Source organism: Osmerus mordax, chromosome 22, assembly GCF_038355195.1.
Source record: "Osmerus mordax isolate fOsmMor3 chromosome 22, fOsmMor3.pri, whole genome shotgun sequence".
Classification (NCBI taxonomy): Eukaryota; Metazoa; Chordata; class Actinopteri; order Osmeriformes; family Osmeridae; genus Osmerus; species Osmerus mordax.
Window position 1 is genome coordinate 2297189 of NC_090071.1, and position 16224 is coordinate 2313412.

Genomic DNA, 16224 nt, shown 5'->3' on the forward strand with positions numbered 1-16224 from the left:
GTCACGAACATGCATGCAATCAAAATACGTTGGCTATAGGCCTAGTCCAATATCGTTAGATTTTACAATATCACAGTCACAACAAAAGTTGATGTAAGATTCACATCCAAATCGCGCAGGAACTAGGCTACACATTGTAATTTGACCCAAAATTAAAATTTCGCTGGGGAGAGGTGCCAATGCAGGCACACTCAAAGCATACAAAACTTAAACTGCGGCACAGGCCTGGAGATCAGTTAGTCTAAGGCCTATGTGTTTATGGATAAGAGTATGGCGCGCGCCGCGCACCTATACCTTTTCTATAAGTGCTTAAACCAGGGGACCTGACACTGGGGACAGCTGCACCATTTCGAGCATTGATTCAATTTAATTTGTGCACCTCTGTCACCCGGTGTGGATGACGGATTTACCCGCCGCCGCGGCTATTTAAATTACTTTTAAATCATAAAAGCAAGGAAACGACGCGCGAGGGGAAGAGGTTGGGAGGAATAGGCAAAAAGCACTCGGCATCGCGAGCTGATTTCCCTGGAGCAAATTAGCTCTATATCAGAACGGGCGACAGGCGGTAATCTGCGTGATAGGGAGCGGGGTGAGGGGAGGGAAAAGAGGGCCGGGCACCGTGCGTGTCATCGTTCCAATTTTCTCGGGGTCAGACCCAACAACAATAACCACACACAGTCTACCGCGAGCCGTGTCGTGAAAGCATCCTCAATTTAAGCGCTGTATTCATCTCCTCAGACTTCTAGAGATAATTTAGAGCTCTTTGGATTAGGCTGTTTATCTCTCGACTTTCATAGGCCAACATTCGCAATACAACATTCGACTCGCATTGTGTAAGGCTACAGATTTGTTAGGCTTAATAAGAACATTTCTTTTGTTAATATAGACCAACCTATTATATTCTCAAATATGCACGACGATTTAGTTAGGCCTGCACAACACACCACATTTGTCTATTTAAAATGCAAAGTTATTGTTTTAATTTTTTAACGAAAATACTTGCAAATTCTGAACATCTAAAGGCAGTAACATCATACCAGACCAACCCGATTCTGTTATTCAATGTCGTCATACTGGAAAGGCCTTTGACAATTAAATAATTTGAATGTAGACAACATTTTGTTATTTATGTGTTTTATACTTATTTTGCTTGATGTTTCTTTTATCCAACACGTAAGGTATGCTACATTATCTTACTGCTACAGACACAAGAGGGATTTCTAATCCCCTAGACGCATGTATTTGTTCGTTTATCTCTTTGGGGACCACCTGGGCATTTGTTAGTACAATCACCTGAACTTGTTCCCCTCCAAGCATTTGCAGAGACAATGCTAGCTAGCTGTATTGCAGTTGTTAAATTAGTGACACACAATAGGTAGATCACGAGATCGTGCCCTCTTCACCCAGGTGACCTGCAACACAACACTGCAGGTGTCACGTAAAGTTCAGGAGGAGTGATAGTCTGTAACTATAAAAATACTGTAAAAGACATAGGCAGGTGTTGCCCATCAAAAATGCTTTGTTGGTCAATTTACCATGCTTTGAGTTCTATAAAATAGCCTAGGCTAAGTTTTAAATAAGCTACTTAGGATAGGCCTAAATCAATGTCAAAATAGGCCTACCCCAATAATTCTGCTTTCAAACCTTTTCACCTAAATGACTAAATGTAAATGACTAAATGTAAACCTTGCAGGAAAATCGAAAATGTTTTCCTTCAATATTCATTTCATCACACATTTTCTTTTTAACAAAATAAAATTGTTTGTTGTCTATGCTATTGAAGCTAAATCACTTAATCACTTTTACGGTTTATGTGTTATACTCGCTCGTAAAATTTAATTACATTAGTATAGCCTTGGACTGACAAGAAGTAAGTTGTTAATATTCTAATTAAAATATAAATCTCATGTCGTTAGTGTAATTTTGTTTCATGGATGGATTCGATACGATCACCTAGGCCTACTATATTTCAAATTCAAACTGATACTAATAGCCTACATTAGGCCAACACATTAGATAGCCTTAGCCTATAGTCAAATTTGAGATACATTTATTCGTTTGCAAATCTAATTCAATCGTGTTTAATATAATTTGTGAAAGGTAGAAAATTATAACCGTACATTATATTGTATAATGTAAAAGTAAAAATGACAAACAAGTTGTAACTGCATTGATTCTTTGGATTTTAATTCAAACAATAGGCTACAAACAGATATTAAACCATATTTCTGCTGCCATATAAAGGCCAGCGTTTGAATGACAGGAGCTGGACAGAGGTTAAGATATGCCTTGCGCATGCTGGTGCGCTCAGAGTGCATGAGGAGCGGAGAACGAGCGAGTAATTAGTTAATTAGAAAACTGTAGACTACAGTCACCCATCAGAGCACCTGCGCGAGCCAATCACGTCTCGAACAGGCCTATAGGGGTGGGGAATCGACGGGTGAAGGAGTGAAGCATCACTTTAAGCCGCTATTAAACAGGAAAGACTCAAGGACCGTAGGCTATCATCCATATCTATTGACATTACACGAGAACATGTGCGGGTAAGGAGAAACGCTAAGCCTTGATAACCATATACAACTTTGCTCACTAAAGCATTGAAATTCAATCTTCTACCAGAACATTTTTGTTTTGTCTAAATGTGAAATTGAAATCGCTGTGATCAGACCTGATTAAGACTTGGCTTTTTCACAAAACTGTCACAAGAGCTGCATGTAATGCCATGTGCGCAAAGAAAATTATCCACTATTGTTATTCATCATTCGGGTCAGGATAGAGATATTCTGGCATCCGCATAGTGAGACTATATAGAAGACTATACAAGACGGAAACATAGATTGAAGTTGGATGAACTATCTATGCGCACTGAGGAACAGCACAAATACGCGTTGGCAGGTCTGAGTTTTGAGCAGCTGACGGCAATATTCCTCAGGAGAGCCGCAATGGAGAAGTCCAAGAACTTCCGAATCGATGCTCTGCTTGCCGATGAAACTCGCCGAGGGAACCGTGACCACTCCCCGGGTCTCAGTGATAGTCCCACGGGCAGCCCCGTGTCCTGCCGGCGCGCGGACACCCCATCCCCTCGCGGGACGCCAGGGGCTATGCAACTTCAAACCGGAATAATACCTAAACCGGGACTGTTGAATCTCCCGCATCCAGGACTCGCCTCGTTGCCTCATGGGGCAATTCCGGGCATGTATCCTGCCCCTATGTACCCAATATCGGCTTTAGGTGGCCAGCACCCGGCCTTTGCATATTCCGGGTTCACCCAGCTAACTCAGCCGTATCCAGATCACCTGAAGGCGGCCGCCATGGCGGGGTCTCTCCCCTTGGAACATTGGATTCGCGCCGGGATAATGATGCCACGCCTTCCTGACTACAGTTGTAAGTAGGCAATACCTGCATGCACACCTGTCTTAAGCTACAGCCTACAAAAAATATGTTAAGTAAGCCTATAAGATTAAGAGACGGCATACTTATTGGCAAAAGCAAGCGGGAAACGTAGGCCTATGCTGCAATAGATGTTTTCCAAATAGGAGTGGTAGTATCATCAACGAATTTATTTGTGGACAGAACCTGGTGTTTATTGGCAGGGAATAGATTGTTTAATGACCGAACAACCACTTCCAAAACACCCAACCGCCAAGGTGTTGTAAACTCACTTATTGTTCCTCATTGCATATCCAAAGGTGAGGGAAAGCAAATAAAGCCACAGATATACGCACAGACACACACATATATACACACACACACACACGCACACACACACACACACACTCAAACACACACACGCATAACCCAGTGGAGGTATATTGTCAGTTAATTTGTCAACGGACAAACCTGACGTTTGTGAACATTATAATAATAAAATAATAATAATAAAACAAAAATATGCAAGTAAAATATGTTGAAAATACGTCTGTTCTATGATAATTATATTTAGCCTAATTTCCAGAACCCCACTAGAGAAGCTGGAAGACCAGGCCTCAGAAAGCAACAACAAATCAAATATCAAAATAATGAATTATAACAATAATAATGTAATAATTGCGGCACAACAACAACATTATAATAACAGGTTAAAAATAATTATAATAATAGTAATAACAATAATACCATCTCTTGTCAATTCCATTTTTTCAAGTTGTCTAAGCATAAGACACACATTTACAGTTTGACGGCCTATAAGGCTAGGGCATAGCTTGATGATCTGCAAATATGATCTATGCGGCTAGGGCCTACCATCCATATTTGGGCTAATGTTTGTGTTTTGATATCAGTATTCAAGCTTTTTTTTGCATGCCTAAATTCAAGGTTTTGGAGTTTATTTTAATTTAGTAGCCTAAATTACAAATGTTTCGTGTCAAGTTAAAAATGATCAGTCAAGTTAAAGAGTCCCTACTCAGTATTCTTTGAATACATCGCCTTTACGTCTAACTTGCAGTCGATTTACTGCTAATATCATTGTTTTTTATTTTGGGCCTGTATTTATTTCACTATAAATGTCAGCTGAATTAAAAATTGTCTTTGTGTGTGGAGGAAACTATAAACAGACAGCTAAAACATTCTGTAGTTCATCAATAAAATCCAAAAAGCGTTCATCGAATTTTCATTAAGTTAATGGTGTGCTTGCGCTTTTTATGGCCCCTGCGCCCCGCTTTTGCCTTGTTCCCTAGTCAACAATAAACTGGAGTAAAGCTATTACAGTTAATGATGGCCGGAGAGTGCAGGCATATGTGTGTGTGTTCCCTCCCACAAAATTATATTGGGTTTCCTGTGTCCTTGATATTACATAAATAAGGCCGTAGTGATTCTCGAGGAGGACCGAAGTTAGGAGTGTCCTATAGCCTGAATTTACAAGAATACACCCATTTCAATACTGTCTGAGAGATTTTTTTTTTTTTCTTCTTTCCAAATGATGAAAGTGCCTCACTCTCATTTTCCAAGGTTTTGTTGAGGGGAAGTGCATCTATCCTTGCTTCATAGAAAAGTAACAAGAATGAATTTCAAGTTTTCCTACTTTTGGAATGGATGACCACAATGATTGATTTCTTTCTCTTACTTTTCCAAACCCCTCCCTCCCTCCTTCCAGCGATGCCCCAGTCTGGCCTGTTAGGGAAGTGTCGTAGACCCCGTACGGCCTTCACAAGCCAGCAGCTGCTGGAGCTAGAGAACCAGTTCAAACTCAACAAGTACCTGTCCAGACCCAAGCGCTTTGAGGTGGCCACCTCCCTGATGTTGACCGAGACACAGGTGAGAGAGAGTGTGTGTCATTAGTGTGTGTACAGGTATGCCTGTACAAGTATGATTGTACAAACATTCCTGTACAAGTATGCCCATGTTCTTTTTACAGTGTGTTTTAGAGTAGGTGTGTACAGGTGTAAAACGTTCGCCAATGCATAAGGTGGGTATGTGTGTACATAGTTGCAGTTTGGGAATGCATTTACATTTAGTCATTTAGCAGACGCTCTTATCCAGAGCGACTTACAGTAAGTACAGGGACATTCCCCCTGAGGCAAGTAGGGTGAAGTGCCTTGCCCAAGGACACAATGTCATTTTTGTATGGCCGAGAATCGAACCAGCAACCTTCTGATTACTAGCCGGACTCCCTAACCACTCAGCCATCTGACCCCCACACACCCATTTAGGATGGATGTGTGTGCGCATGTTCAATAGTGCGTGTGCGGGTCTACATATGACAGTGGTGTGTGCGATTGTTTGTCGTCATACCGACAGTATTGACAGGTGTGTCTTGTGCCCGCCCCTTCACAGGTAAAGATCTGGTTCCAGAACCGGAGGATGAAATGGAAGCGGAGCCGCAAGGCCAAGGAGCAGGCGTCTTCCTCGGGGCAGTCGGACACCGAACGTCTGCGCACGGGAAAAACATCCGCCGACAAGTCGTTGCTCGGCAACCGGGCTGTCAATCAAGACGAGGGAGGGGAGGAGCTGGACCTAGAGGAAGGGGAGGAGGAGGAAGAGGAGGAAGAGGAGGAGGAGGAGGTGCGCGGCGCCCAACGTGGCTTCCCTGTTGCCGTGGGTAACGGGGTGGGATTGCCGCATTCAGCCACGGACTTCCTGCAACACACGGCGGTGGCCGAGCTCGGTTACAACCCCCACAGCCCCTTCACCGACGACGAGCTGGAAGGTGTGGGCGGGGACAGGAAGATAGGGGCGGGGTTATGAACAAACAACCACGCCCACAGGAAGTGCAGGTTGACCCCTATCAGGTGTTTTTCGGTGTGTGCTTAAAGACATTGGGCCAGTAAGGAGTAGACAAAGTGTTAAAGTGTGTGTTTTGTGTACCATGATGCAGTGTCATGTTTCTGTGTCCTTGAGGTTTGTTTATAAAGTTGGACGATGTTGGAGTGAAATGTGCTCACCTCACTTAAAACTGAGCCGGATCATTGAGGACACACTCACACATAACCGAACACACACACACATACAATTTATGTCTATTCAGCTGTGGCTGAATAAAATAAAATAGGTACAGTACCGTCCAAACTTTTGACTGGTACTGTATATTTATGTGGCATGCCAAATGTGTTGTTTTTTTTTTACATAAACTTGTCAGACCATAGAGGTAGCCAGTCTACCATGCTCTGTTGAAGAGATTACCCTGAGAAATAGGTGATTACAATGTGGCAAAGTGCACTGGTTGTCTGTGCCGTTATTACACCAACGTCCATCTTCTCTTAGCCCCGCCCCCTGGCATGCTGATTGACAGCAATGCCGCCTCCCACAATATCAGCAGCTGAATGATGGGTGGCGAGTGAGTTATGTTCAGGATCGAAGGACTGTTGCAGACCGCTGTGGAATCAATAGCTTTTCACATACTGCTACTCCCCGGGAGAGAAGACATTGATACTGTACGTTAATACAAAGACAATGTTTAAAACAAAAAAAACACTTTGCAACACTGTCATTTTGTCAAGGGTTATATTGGCAACCTCGAAGAACAGTGGTTTTCATGAAAACTCTTACTTGTGCAATTGAACACTGTCAACCTTTTTTTGTTAATATTGATGTGTACCGGTTCATTGTTGTTAGTTAACCACGTGTAAATGTATCTAATTTATTTGAAATGAGAAGTTGATGAAGAAAGGGAGAAGTTAATCGTATTTATCTGAAACTGGTATCAAATAAAGATCAAAAATGAAAATTGTTTGTAAGGTTTGAGAATAGTGTGTAGGCTACAGTCTGTCTCCACAGCTAATAAATCCACAGTACGTTAAGTTAAGAGTTCTCACACGTGTGTCACAAACAATGCTTAATCAAAAGCTGACCATCCCCTTAGAAAGTCAGATGTGTCCTCTCACCAAAGCAGGGTTTGGGAAGGGCACAGGGAGAAGCTGGAGATGTGAGAGCAGAGAGGTCCAACTGGCCTATAAATCCTTCTCAGATCGACATATCGGCCAAATTCTCACTTTCAATCTCACTTAATGGAAAATTTCCCGAGCACTCTGCGTTACTTTCTACGACTTCCATCCCTTGTAATCTTCCGTGTTACCGCCACCTTGTCGACGTCTGAGATTAAAGACGGCGAGGAGACAACGGACAGCCCATTCCTACTAAACCCCAAAGCTTCCTATGGTTTATAGTCGGGGGGCTCTCAGATATAAATTACTCAGCCTGGTTTACTGATAGTCAAATAATTAAGTTAATGAAGGGAGGGTAAAGTAATCAGGGTCCAATGCTGATGTCACCAGGGCCCTTTTTAATTATTCGCCGGAGGAAGGAGAAGATGAGTGCGTGACCGAAACGGGGGTGTTTTATTGGGCATCTATGTTAGGGCGGTGATTAAATACTGGAATCGGAGGACACACACAGTATAACTCCTCGTTGTCCTCTCGGCCCGGCCCACAACACTGCGTTTATACAGTGATTAAATGTATTTTTAACTGGCCGGGCAGACGCTGGCTTGTCTCGTGAAACAGAGCGTGGCCCACTCCACTGGGGCTGAAAGAAGCTTGAAGAACTGATCGTTTCGATGCACGCTCTATGGAGGTGGGGGGTCGTAGAAGGTCAAGGAATGCTGATGTCACGCTGGGGTCATCTCGTCGCTGCCGGTAGAGATTCCTTCCAAACTTGCCTGTTCGTACAGTATCTTCTGACATCAGAACATGACGATGAACACCGCCTTACTGGAGTAGGTCAACCAATTCAACTCGGACACTGGTCCACCTCCAGTTAAAACACAGAAGACCAGTGAGTCAAAGTCTCATGTTATATAACTGTGTGTACATTTCTTAAGAAATACAGTGCTTCTTGACTGACAGGATGTCAGTAATATTAGGCTGTAGGCCTACTGTAGGCCTGTATAAACACATAGGCCTATGTTCACACAAATGTTTGGTGTGTGTTACAGCATGTTTCTTGTTCCAGCACAAGAGGCCCTTTAGGCTCAGTGAGAGTAAAAGGACCTGACTGCAGCTTTTAATTTTCCTGATGAAAAATAATATAAATCATAAAGAGCTCACTTAGTTGTGTGACGTGTCAGTTGTATGGCAAATGCCTGGTCTGATATAAACCCATCTGACACTGTACAAAAATCATAGCCAATTGATAAGGTGGCGGAACTGGAACGAAATATAGAGATTATCGATTCAATTTCAATTCTAATTTAATCTGAACACTGTGGTATTTATGAAAAATTATTCTTAACTTGCATCTATAGATAATAACTGTTATATATAAGGGTGTATACGCTGTCAGATTTGTCAACTGTCAACCAGGCCGGACGTTAATGACGTAACTGCTGACTTTGTGTTTGTGTGTGCATGTGAATTTTGTCATCCGTGTTTGTGTTCCAGTATGCATATGACTACATGTGCGTGTGTGCTTAGCCCGAGGCCGAGAGAGAACAGAGTAGGTTTAAGTGTGTGTAAAAATGTTGCTCTGTCTATTATTTTGTCTCAATCACTCAAGTCACCACTGAAATGTCAATGCGACCCACACAAGTCCTCCAATACAAAATGGTTACCAGAAAGCCCATTTTCATGGTAAAATAAATAAATTGGTCTCTTTCACTTTGACAGATTATAAATCAGGGACAATAACTTAAGCTGCACGACCTGTAAAATATTTACACCCTGTAGTTTAATCAATCAGCAAAATGTCGGGCTCATTACGGAAATATGAACAGATTGTCCGATCTTTTAAAGTAATCACGCGTATTGGTTTAGGTTTCCCCTGGCCTTGTCGTGTCACTTAAGCTAATGGGAAGGTAGGGAATTGAGTGACGGGCGCCGTAAATTCGCATCTGTCCGACTTTAACCGCTGTTCGAATGCATGAAAAAGGCCAAGTTTTGGCAATAAAGTTTATTGAAAAGGCGTGGCCTTTCCCTGAAAAGTGGGGGTGTATTCATGAGCGCGGTTTATTGTTGCGGGAAATATGTTACAGGTGCTTAAAAAAGCAATGATCACAACATCTCAACAATGCTTTCTTTGTCATTGGGATCCAATGTCATTCCACGGTTGAATCAAATTGATTTAATCCTAATTGTGCTGAACGATGAACGAACTGTTTCAAACAAGCATTTTTGGGTTCAGATGGTAAAGATCTAGGGCCTACTGTCAAAGCCGTGCAGGTGTGAAATCTCTGCTAGCCTACTATATAGTCTAAAGTAGCCTAGTGTAGGTCTAGCTCAACGCTTATTGATTGAAATTTATCATAAGAAATGGGGACGTTTAAGGGCATTCACTTTAGCAAATCCTTGGTAAAAAAAATCACACTGTCGAAGGCTCTGCAGAGAAGCAAGGTGAAGGGACAATCTAGTATGAAATGCGCCCCAGTTAGCCTTGGTCTAGCACGGTTAAAAGTCGCCCTCTGGCGGAGAACTGTGTGACATGCGCTTTTACTACGCAGCACGCAATCTTGTCCCACGTGCGTCCAAAGGGGGACAGCCATATCCAAATAGGGGCGGGTTTGAATAAATCGGTGAATATAAAACTTTGATCGCCCTGCTCACATGGGTTGAGTCAATGCCATCTTGGGGAAGTTATCAAACAAAAGTAGACAGTTAAATCAACCAGAAGTTTCCATCTCAACACAATGGCCTCCGCAGAACTTGGTACGCTTTCTTTACAAATTGTTATTATCTGCAGAAAAAGTTAGCCAGCTGAATGCTGCAAAGTTATACAGCTCTTCCATCCATAAATTTAACCGTGATAGTTAGCTAGCTAGCTACAATATTTGAATGATAACGCAGCATTTTATTAGCAAAGGCTAGTTAGCTACTATCTAATTACGAAAAAACACTCGTTGGACAAATGTTTCATGTATTTTATTCCCAGCACTGTTGAGTGTGTCTGACAAGAATGGACTGCTGGATTTTGCCAAACGTTTGGTGAATGTTGGACTTTCTCTAGTCGCTTCGGGGGGCACCGCCAAAACCCTGCGTGATGCTGGACTAGCTGTCAGGTACTTTATGACCTTGTTTTACATTATTTAATCTTTAACTGGATAATATAATCTGGGACGTAATATACAAAGTATGCATTTATTGTGCTTTTGTAACATGGCTATCACCATCTCCTGCTGTGCCACACAGGGATGTATCTGAGCTCACGGGACACCCTGAGATGCTGGGAGGGCGAGTGAAGACCCTCCACCCGGCCGTGCACGGAGGGATCTTGGCCCGCCGTACCCCCTCAGACAAGGCCGACATGGAAAAACTGGGCTACAGTCTGGTCCGGTAAGGCAATTTCATACACGGACCTCAACCATCTAAGACTTGAGAAACATGTCTGTGTTGCTATTGAATGAGTTGAGGTGGCTATGTTCTGAATCAGCATGCATGTGATGTGGCTCGAGATTTGTTACATTTGGCACTTAAACATGAGGGCCCATGCGGCAGCATGCTAGCTAATCTGATAACCAGTTAATTCAAATCGTGCGGCATCCACTTCATTACCCTCACATGACTGCTGCTGGTTCAGGGAGGGGAGATGATTGGCTGTGAGCCTCCTCAGAAACGGGGAGATGTATGTAAGCAAATCAGTGACATCATGTTTTACATTTACATTATCATTTAGCAGATGCTCTTGTCCAGAGCGACTTACAGTAAGTACAGGGACATTCCCCCGAGGCAAGTAGGGTGAAGTGCCTTGCCCAAGGACACAACGTCATTTGACATGGCAGGGAATCGAACCAGCAACCTTCTGATTAAAAGCCAGATTCCCTAACAGCCATCTGACCCCCTGTTTTGAATATTAAACTATGGAATACTTTGAAACACCACTGAATTGGTTGGTTTTGAATTGACCTCTTTTTAAAATTGAAATATGAATTCATTTCAATGTAAAAAAGGTTTTGGGGAAAAAAAGATTTGGACATTTATATTTCAAAATCAAGAAATTCGGTGGTGTAAAAATTTGGCAGCCATTTTAGAGCAATTCCACATTTTTCATCTTGGTATTGAGTTCATTTTAATTCCACAGTTCCTGGTTGTCTTCTGAAAAGAGTTAACTAGACCCTGTTGTGTTAAACGCAATGTTTCTGTGGCCAGGGTGGTGGTGTGTAATCTCTACCCGTTCGTGAAGACCATCTCTGTCCCCGACGTGACTGTGGAGGATGCAGTGGAGCAGATAGATATTGGTGAGCCTGGAAGCCTGTTCTCTTGACACGCATCTCACACTAGCCTAGACCGACCAGTAGCAGCGCTACATCAGAATCAGAATGGGGGTTTTATTTGCCATGAAAGTTTGCACAGACAAGGAATTTACTTTGGCAGGAAGGGTGCATAAATTCAACATATATGAATCTTAAAACTTAAATATGTGGTCTAACTATACTAAAGGTACAAGGTCTAACTAAATACTAAATGGATTTAGAATAAAAAATATAAAGTAGCCAAATAATTAACAATATAAAACATGCGACTGTTGGTAACAGAGGCTACATGAGGATATGATATTTTAACTTATTCGTTGATTAGCCCGTCTAGCGATGTAGTCATGTGATCGCGTCCGTGACCTCTTGACCCCCGTGTGTGCAGGAGGCGTTACATTGCTCCGCGCGGCGGCCAAGAACCACGCCCGCGTCACCATCGTGTGCGATCCCGCCGACTACCCGCTGGTTGCCGCGGAGATGGAGGGGTCAGAGGGCAAGGACACCTCCTTGGAGACCCGTAAGACTTTGGCGCTGAAGGTAACCGTAGTAACGATACTGGGAGGGGGTGGTAACCACAGAAATGCAGTGAAAATAGCTTCTTTTTCGGGGAGTTTCTCGATCCCACGATGCTGAATACCCTATCAGGAATCAGTGTTTCTAGGACAATCGCTAGCTACAAATGTACTGAGGAACTTGAAAGGAGTCCATTGTGTGTGCCTGTCAGTCTGACAAGAGCTAGATTAAAAAATCCATCCTATTTGACTAATTCAGAGCCAAAAGCAAATCGTGATCATCCCCCCCCAAACCAAGGTGAGCAAACCAGCAACACGAGGTTGTGCACAAGGAGAGATTGAGATTGTGTAATCTCTCTCCTTTTGCCAACCGGCCATCTTGTTCAGACACATCCTCATCACACATCAACTGCCAACTAAGTTGAGCAAGAAAGGCACTTTAAGATGAATCCAATATATAAAAAGTACACAAAACGAACTGTAAACTTCAGCAGATGCCTCGCCTGGCACGTAAGAGACGGCTCGGGTCGCCGGCCATTTTGTCCTGTCCACTTTGCCCGATATTGACTGTCTTTCTCTGGACAATCTTCTCAGGAGATACCATGTCATTGATCCTACCGTTGAGTAGATCAGGATTGATGACAGTTGATATCTCTGTGAGGACGGGGTTCCATGCTGTGTCGGGCTCTAGTCTGGATTCAGGTCAGAGAGGAAGGCTGGAGGGCCTGTGTTTGGTTTGTCTTTTTTTGGGGGGAGGGGCAAGGTCCAATCTGGGCTGCCAACATTAGATTGTTATGATAGTTGAGAAATGTAATCGCCTCATCATGCAGGCTTACTCCACTGTTTGGTGCCTTAGCAAAATCCCACCTTCGCACTAACATGCGTCAATGAAAATCCCAGTTTAAGTTATTTTACCATCTCTTTGATCCCCGGGAGAACATTTACACTGTTAAGTCAGTTGAGGAGGAAAAAAAAAAAATAGGATCCATTAATTTGCAATGTTTGGTGGGTGGCAGTAATCCTTTGCATACCCCAGTGTGTAATATAGATCTTGATGCAACAGTAGCGCCATCTGCTGGCGAGGCTTAAGTCTTACATTTGGTGTTTCCCCCCATAGGCCTTCACCCACACGGCACAGTACGATGAGGCTATCTCCGACTACTTCCGCCGCCAGTACAGTTGTGGCGTATCCCAGCTGCCCCTGCGCTACGGCATGAACCCCCACCAGGCCCCCGCCCAGCTCTACACCCTGCGCCCCGCCCTGCCACTCACAGGTACACCTCCGGGCTGCCCGCACGAACGCACGCAAACACCTTTTACTGAGTTACAAGATTGTTGTATATCAGTGCAACCCTCTGGCTCTCATTCTCTCCCTCTCATTTGCTCTCTCTCCTCCCCCCCCCTCCCACTCAGTGGTGAATGGGTCTCCAGGCTTCATCAACCTGTGTGATGCTTTGAACGCCTGGCAGCTGGTCAGGGAGCTGAAGGGAGCTCTGGGCATGCCCGCTGCCACCTCCTTCAAGCATGTCAGCCCTGCTGGTGAGCACACACACACACACACACACACACAAGGGTACTCTGTCCCCACACACACCTTTCTGGAAACATGAAAATTAAACAGCAACATAAAATCAGTGTGTCTCTCCAGGGGCTGCGGTGGGCGTTCCTCTGACTGAGGATGAGGCCAAGGTGTGCATGGTGCACGACATGCTGAGTGACCTCACCCCACTGGCCACAGCATACGCCAGGGCCCGAGGTACTGCCTGTCTGCCTCTGTCTCTGCCTGCCTCTCTGGCTCTGTGTGGCTGTTTTGTCCGTCTGTCGCTTCTCTCTCTCTGCCTCTCTCTCTGCTTCTCTCTCCCTCTGCCTGCCTCTTTCTGTCTCTGCCTCTGTGTGGCTGTTTCGTCTCCCCCTCACGTCTCCCTCTGTCCTCCAGGTTCAGACAGGATGTCCTCGTTTGGTGACTTCATCGCAGTGTCTGACGTGTGTGACGTCCCCACGGCCAAGATCATATCCAGAGAGGTGTGTGTGTGTGGGGCACATTGAGCGTTCACAGAAATGTCCTGTTCCTCACCCCCCTACTCCTCTCACTCCCAGGTGTCCGATGGCATCATCGCCCCCGGTTACGAGGAGGAGGCTCTCAGGATTCTGTCCAAGAAGAAGAACGGGAACTACTGTGTTCTCCAGGTACGGACCCGGCGCCCACGCGCACACACACACACACACACACACACACACACACTGATCAATTCAGGGTCGATGATTACGAATGAATGAAGACCATAGAGTGCTGAAAATTGTCTCTGAGTTACTTGATGCACTAGCGCCCTGTACGTGTGATTTACATTGCGTGCGTGTGTGTCAGGAAGTCAGGTGGCTGAGCGGTGAGGGAGTCGGGCTAGTAATCCGAAGGTTACCAGTTCGATTCCCGGTCATGCCAACTGACGTTGTGTCCTCGGGCAAGGCACTTCACCCTACTTGCCTCGGGGGAATGCCCCTGTACTTACTGTAAGTCGCTCTGGATAAGAGCGTCTGCTAAATGTAAATGTAATGTAAATGTCAGATGGACCCAGCCTACGAGCCGGATGAGGCCGAGGTGAGAGTGTTGTTCGGCCTCCACCTGAAGCAGAAGAGGAACGCGGCGCTCATAGACAAGCAGCTGTTCACCAACGTCGTGTCCAAGGGCTCTGTGAGTTCACGTTCATCGCCGGGGCTACGGTTATGGAGGGGGGGGGGGGGGGGGAGGGGAATCAAATTCATGAATGTGTGTTTATAATGTAGCTGTGGACAAACTTGACTGCACAGTGCCTAATGTTGACCCTTGCTTGACTCCGCCCCCCAGCTGTCAGGGAATGCTGTGCGTGACCTCATCGTGGCGAGCATCGCCGTCAAGTACACCCAGTCCAACTCCGTGTGCTACTCCAAGGACGGCCAGGTACGGAGGGGGGAGGGGGAGGGGGGAGGAGCAGAGGGAGTAAGAATTGCTAGATTGAATTAAAGCCCTGTTACAGTGAAGCTAATGTGTGTGTGTGTGTGTCAGGTGATTGGCATTGGGGCGGGACAGCAGTCTCGCATCCACTGCACACGCCTAGCGGGCGACAAGGCCGACAACTGGTGGCTGAGGCACCACCCGCGCGTGCTGGGCATGCGCTTCCGGAGCGGCGTGAAGCGGGCCGAGAGGGCCAACGCCATCGACCAGTACGTCAGCGGCACCATCGGAGAGGTGAGTTCACCGCGTTTCCCTGAAGCCCGCGTTCCCCTGAAGCCCGCATACAGCCACGACTAGCGAAACTGTACCGTGTGTGTGTCTCACTATAACCACTATAAATGACTAAATGTAACCACGTGTCTCTCCAGGGCCCAGACCTGGCGGTGTGGAAGGCCATGTTTGAGGAGGTTCCAGAGCCCCTGTCTGAGACGGAGAGAAACAACTGGAGGAGCTCCCTGCAGGCTGTGGCCCTCAGCTCCGATGCCTTCTTCCCCTTCAGGGACAACGTGGACCGTGCCAAACAGGTCAGTGAACACACACACTCACACACACACACCAGGACCCTCTTTTGCTCTCTCTTAATTTCCTCGCCTATAAACAAGCTAACCTCAGTGACTCCTCTCTGCAGAGTGGAGTGGAGTACATGGCTGCTCCGTCCGGCTCCACGGCTGACGAGGTCGTGATCAACGCCTGCAACGAGCAGGGCATCACTCTGGTGCACACCAACCTGCGCCTGTTCCACCACTGAACACACACACACACACACACACCAAGGCTTCACATACTCAACACTACGATAAATCAACACGCACACAAGCTTTCACAAGATACTTCATTTTGACGTTGATTTAGTGAAACACTTGGAACATTACAGTGACATGCACAGAAGGGTGTTCATGTTGCACTCAACACACACTCCTCCTCATTCCTGGCGAGCGATTGCAATCGCAGCTACTGAGATTGTTACTCTGATAGGTCAAAGGTTGTTATACTAGACAAATAAACAAAGATGCAAGTCTTGTATCTTGCTGAAAAATTGTCTGTGATTTTCATTCTAAGCGTTCTTTGCAAGTTTACATAAACTCTACAAAATGTAATCAGTTTACGCA

At 45.2% G+C, this 16224-nt stretch overlaps 2 protein-coding genes across 2 annotated transcripts; both read left to right on the forward strand.

Annotated features, from left to right (window-relative positions):
- The first annotated feature begins 2941 nt into the window (after nucleotides 1-2941).
- On the forward strand, nucleotides 2942-6183 carry mnx2b (motor neuron and pancreas homeobox 2b). The gene is made up of 3 exons (XM_067260848.1): nucleotides 2942-3384; nucleotides 5093-5253; nucleotides 5773-6183. Exons 1-3 carry the CDS (start codon nucleotides 2943-2945, stop codon nucleotides 6181-6183), a joined length of 1014 nt encoding a protein of 337 aa, XP_067116949.1. The 5' UTR covers nucleotide 2942.
- Nucleotides 6184-9964: 3781 nt separating this feature from the next.
- On the forward strand, nucleotides 9965-16151 carry atic (5-aminoimidazole-4-carboxamide ribonucleotide formyltransferase/IMP cyclohydrolase). Its single transcript, XM_067260850.1, has 15 exons — nucleotides 9965-10073; nucleotides 10297-10423; nucleotides 10554-10697; nucleotides 11511-11599; nucleotides 12000-12151; nucleotides 13244-13400; nucleotides 13540-13665; nucleotides 13775-13882; nucleotides 14063-14148; nucleotides 14224-14313; nucleotides 14690-14815; nucleotides 14969-15061; nucleotides 15167-15349; nucleotides 15484-15639; nucleotides 15744-16151. Exons 1-15 carry the CDS (start codon nucleotides 10055-10057, stop codon nucleotides 15861-15863), a joined length of 1776 nt encoding a protein of 591 aa, XP_067116951.1. The 5' UTR covers nucleotides 9965-10054; the 3' UTR covers nucleotides 15864-16151.
- Nucleotides 16152-16224: the final 73 nt, after the last annotated feature.

What these genes read in the sequence shown, in the direction of transcription:
- mnx2b (XM_067260848.1), top strand. Translation starts at nt 2,943, where the DNA reads ATGGAGAAGTCCAAGAACTTCCGAATCGATGCTCTGCTTGCCGATGAA. An exon ending in ACGCCTTCCTGACTACAGTT is followed by an intron (nt 3,385 to 5,092) that starts GTAAGTAGGCAA and finishes CCCTCCTTCCAG; the next exon opens with CGATGCCCCAGTCTGGCCTG. An exon ending in TGATGTTGACCGAGACACAG is followed by an intron (nt 5,254 to 5,772) that starts GTGAGAGAGAGT and finishes GCCCCTTCACAG; the next exon opens with GTAAAGATCTGGTTCCAGAA.
- atic (XM_067260850.1), top strand. An exon ending in CAAGCATGTCAGCCCTGCTG is followed by an intron (nt 13,666 to 13,774) that starts GTGAGCACACAC and finishes GTGTCTCTCCAG; the next exon opens with GGGCTGCGGTGGGCGTTCCT. An exon ending in ACGTCGTGTCCAAGGGCTCT is followed by an intron (nt 14,816 to 14,968) that starts GTGAGTTCACGT and finishes TCCGCCCCCCAG; the next exon opens with CTGTCAGGGAATGCTGTGCG.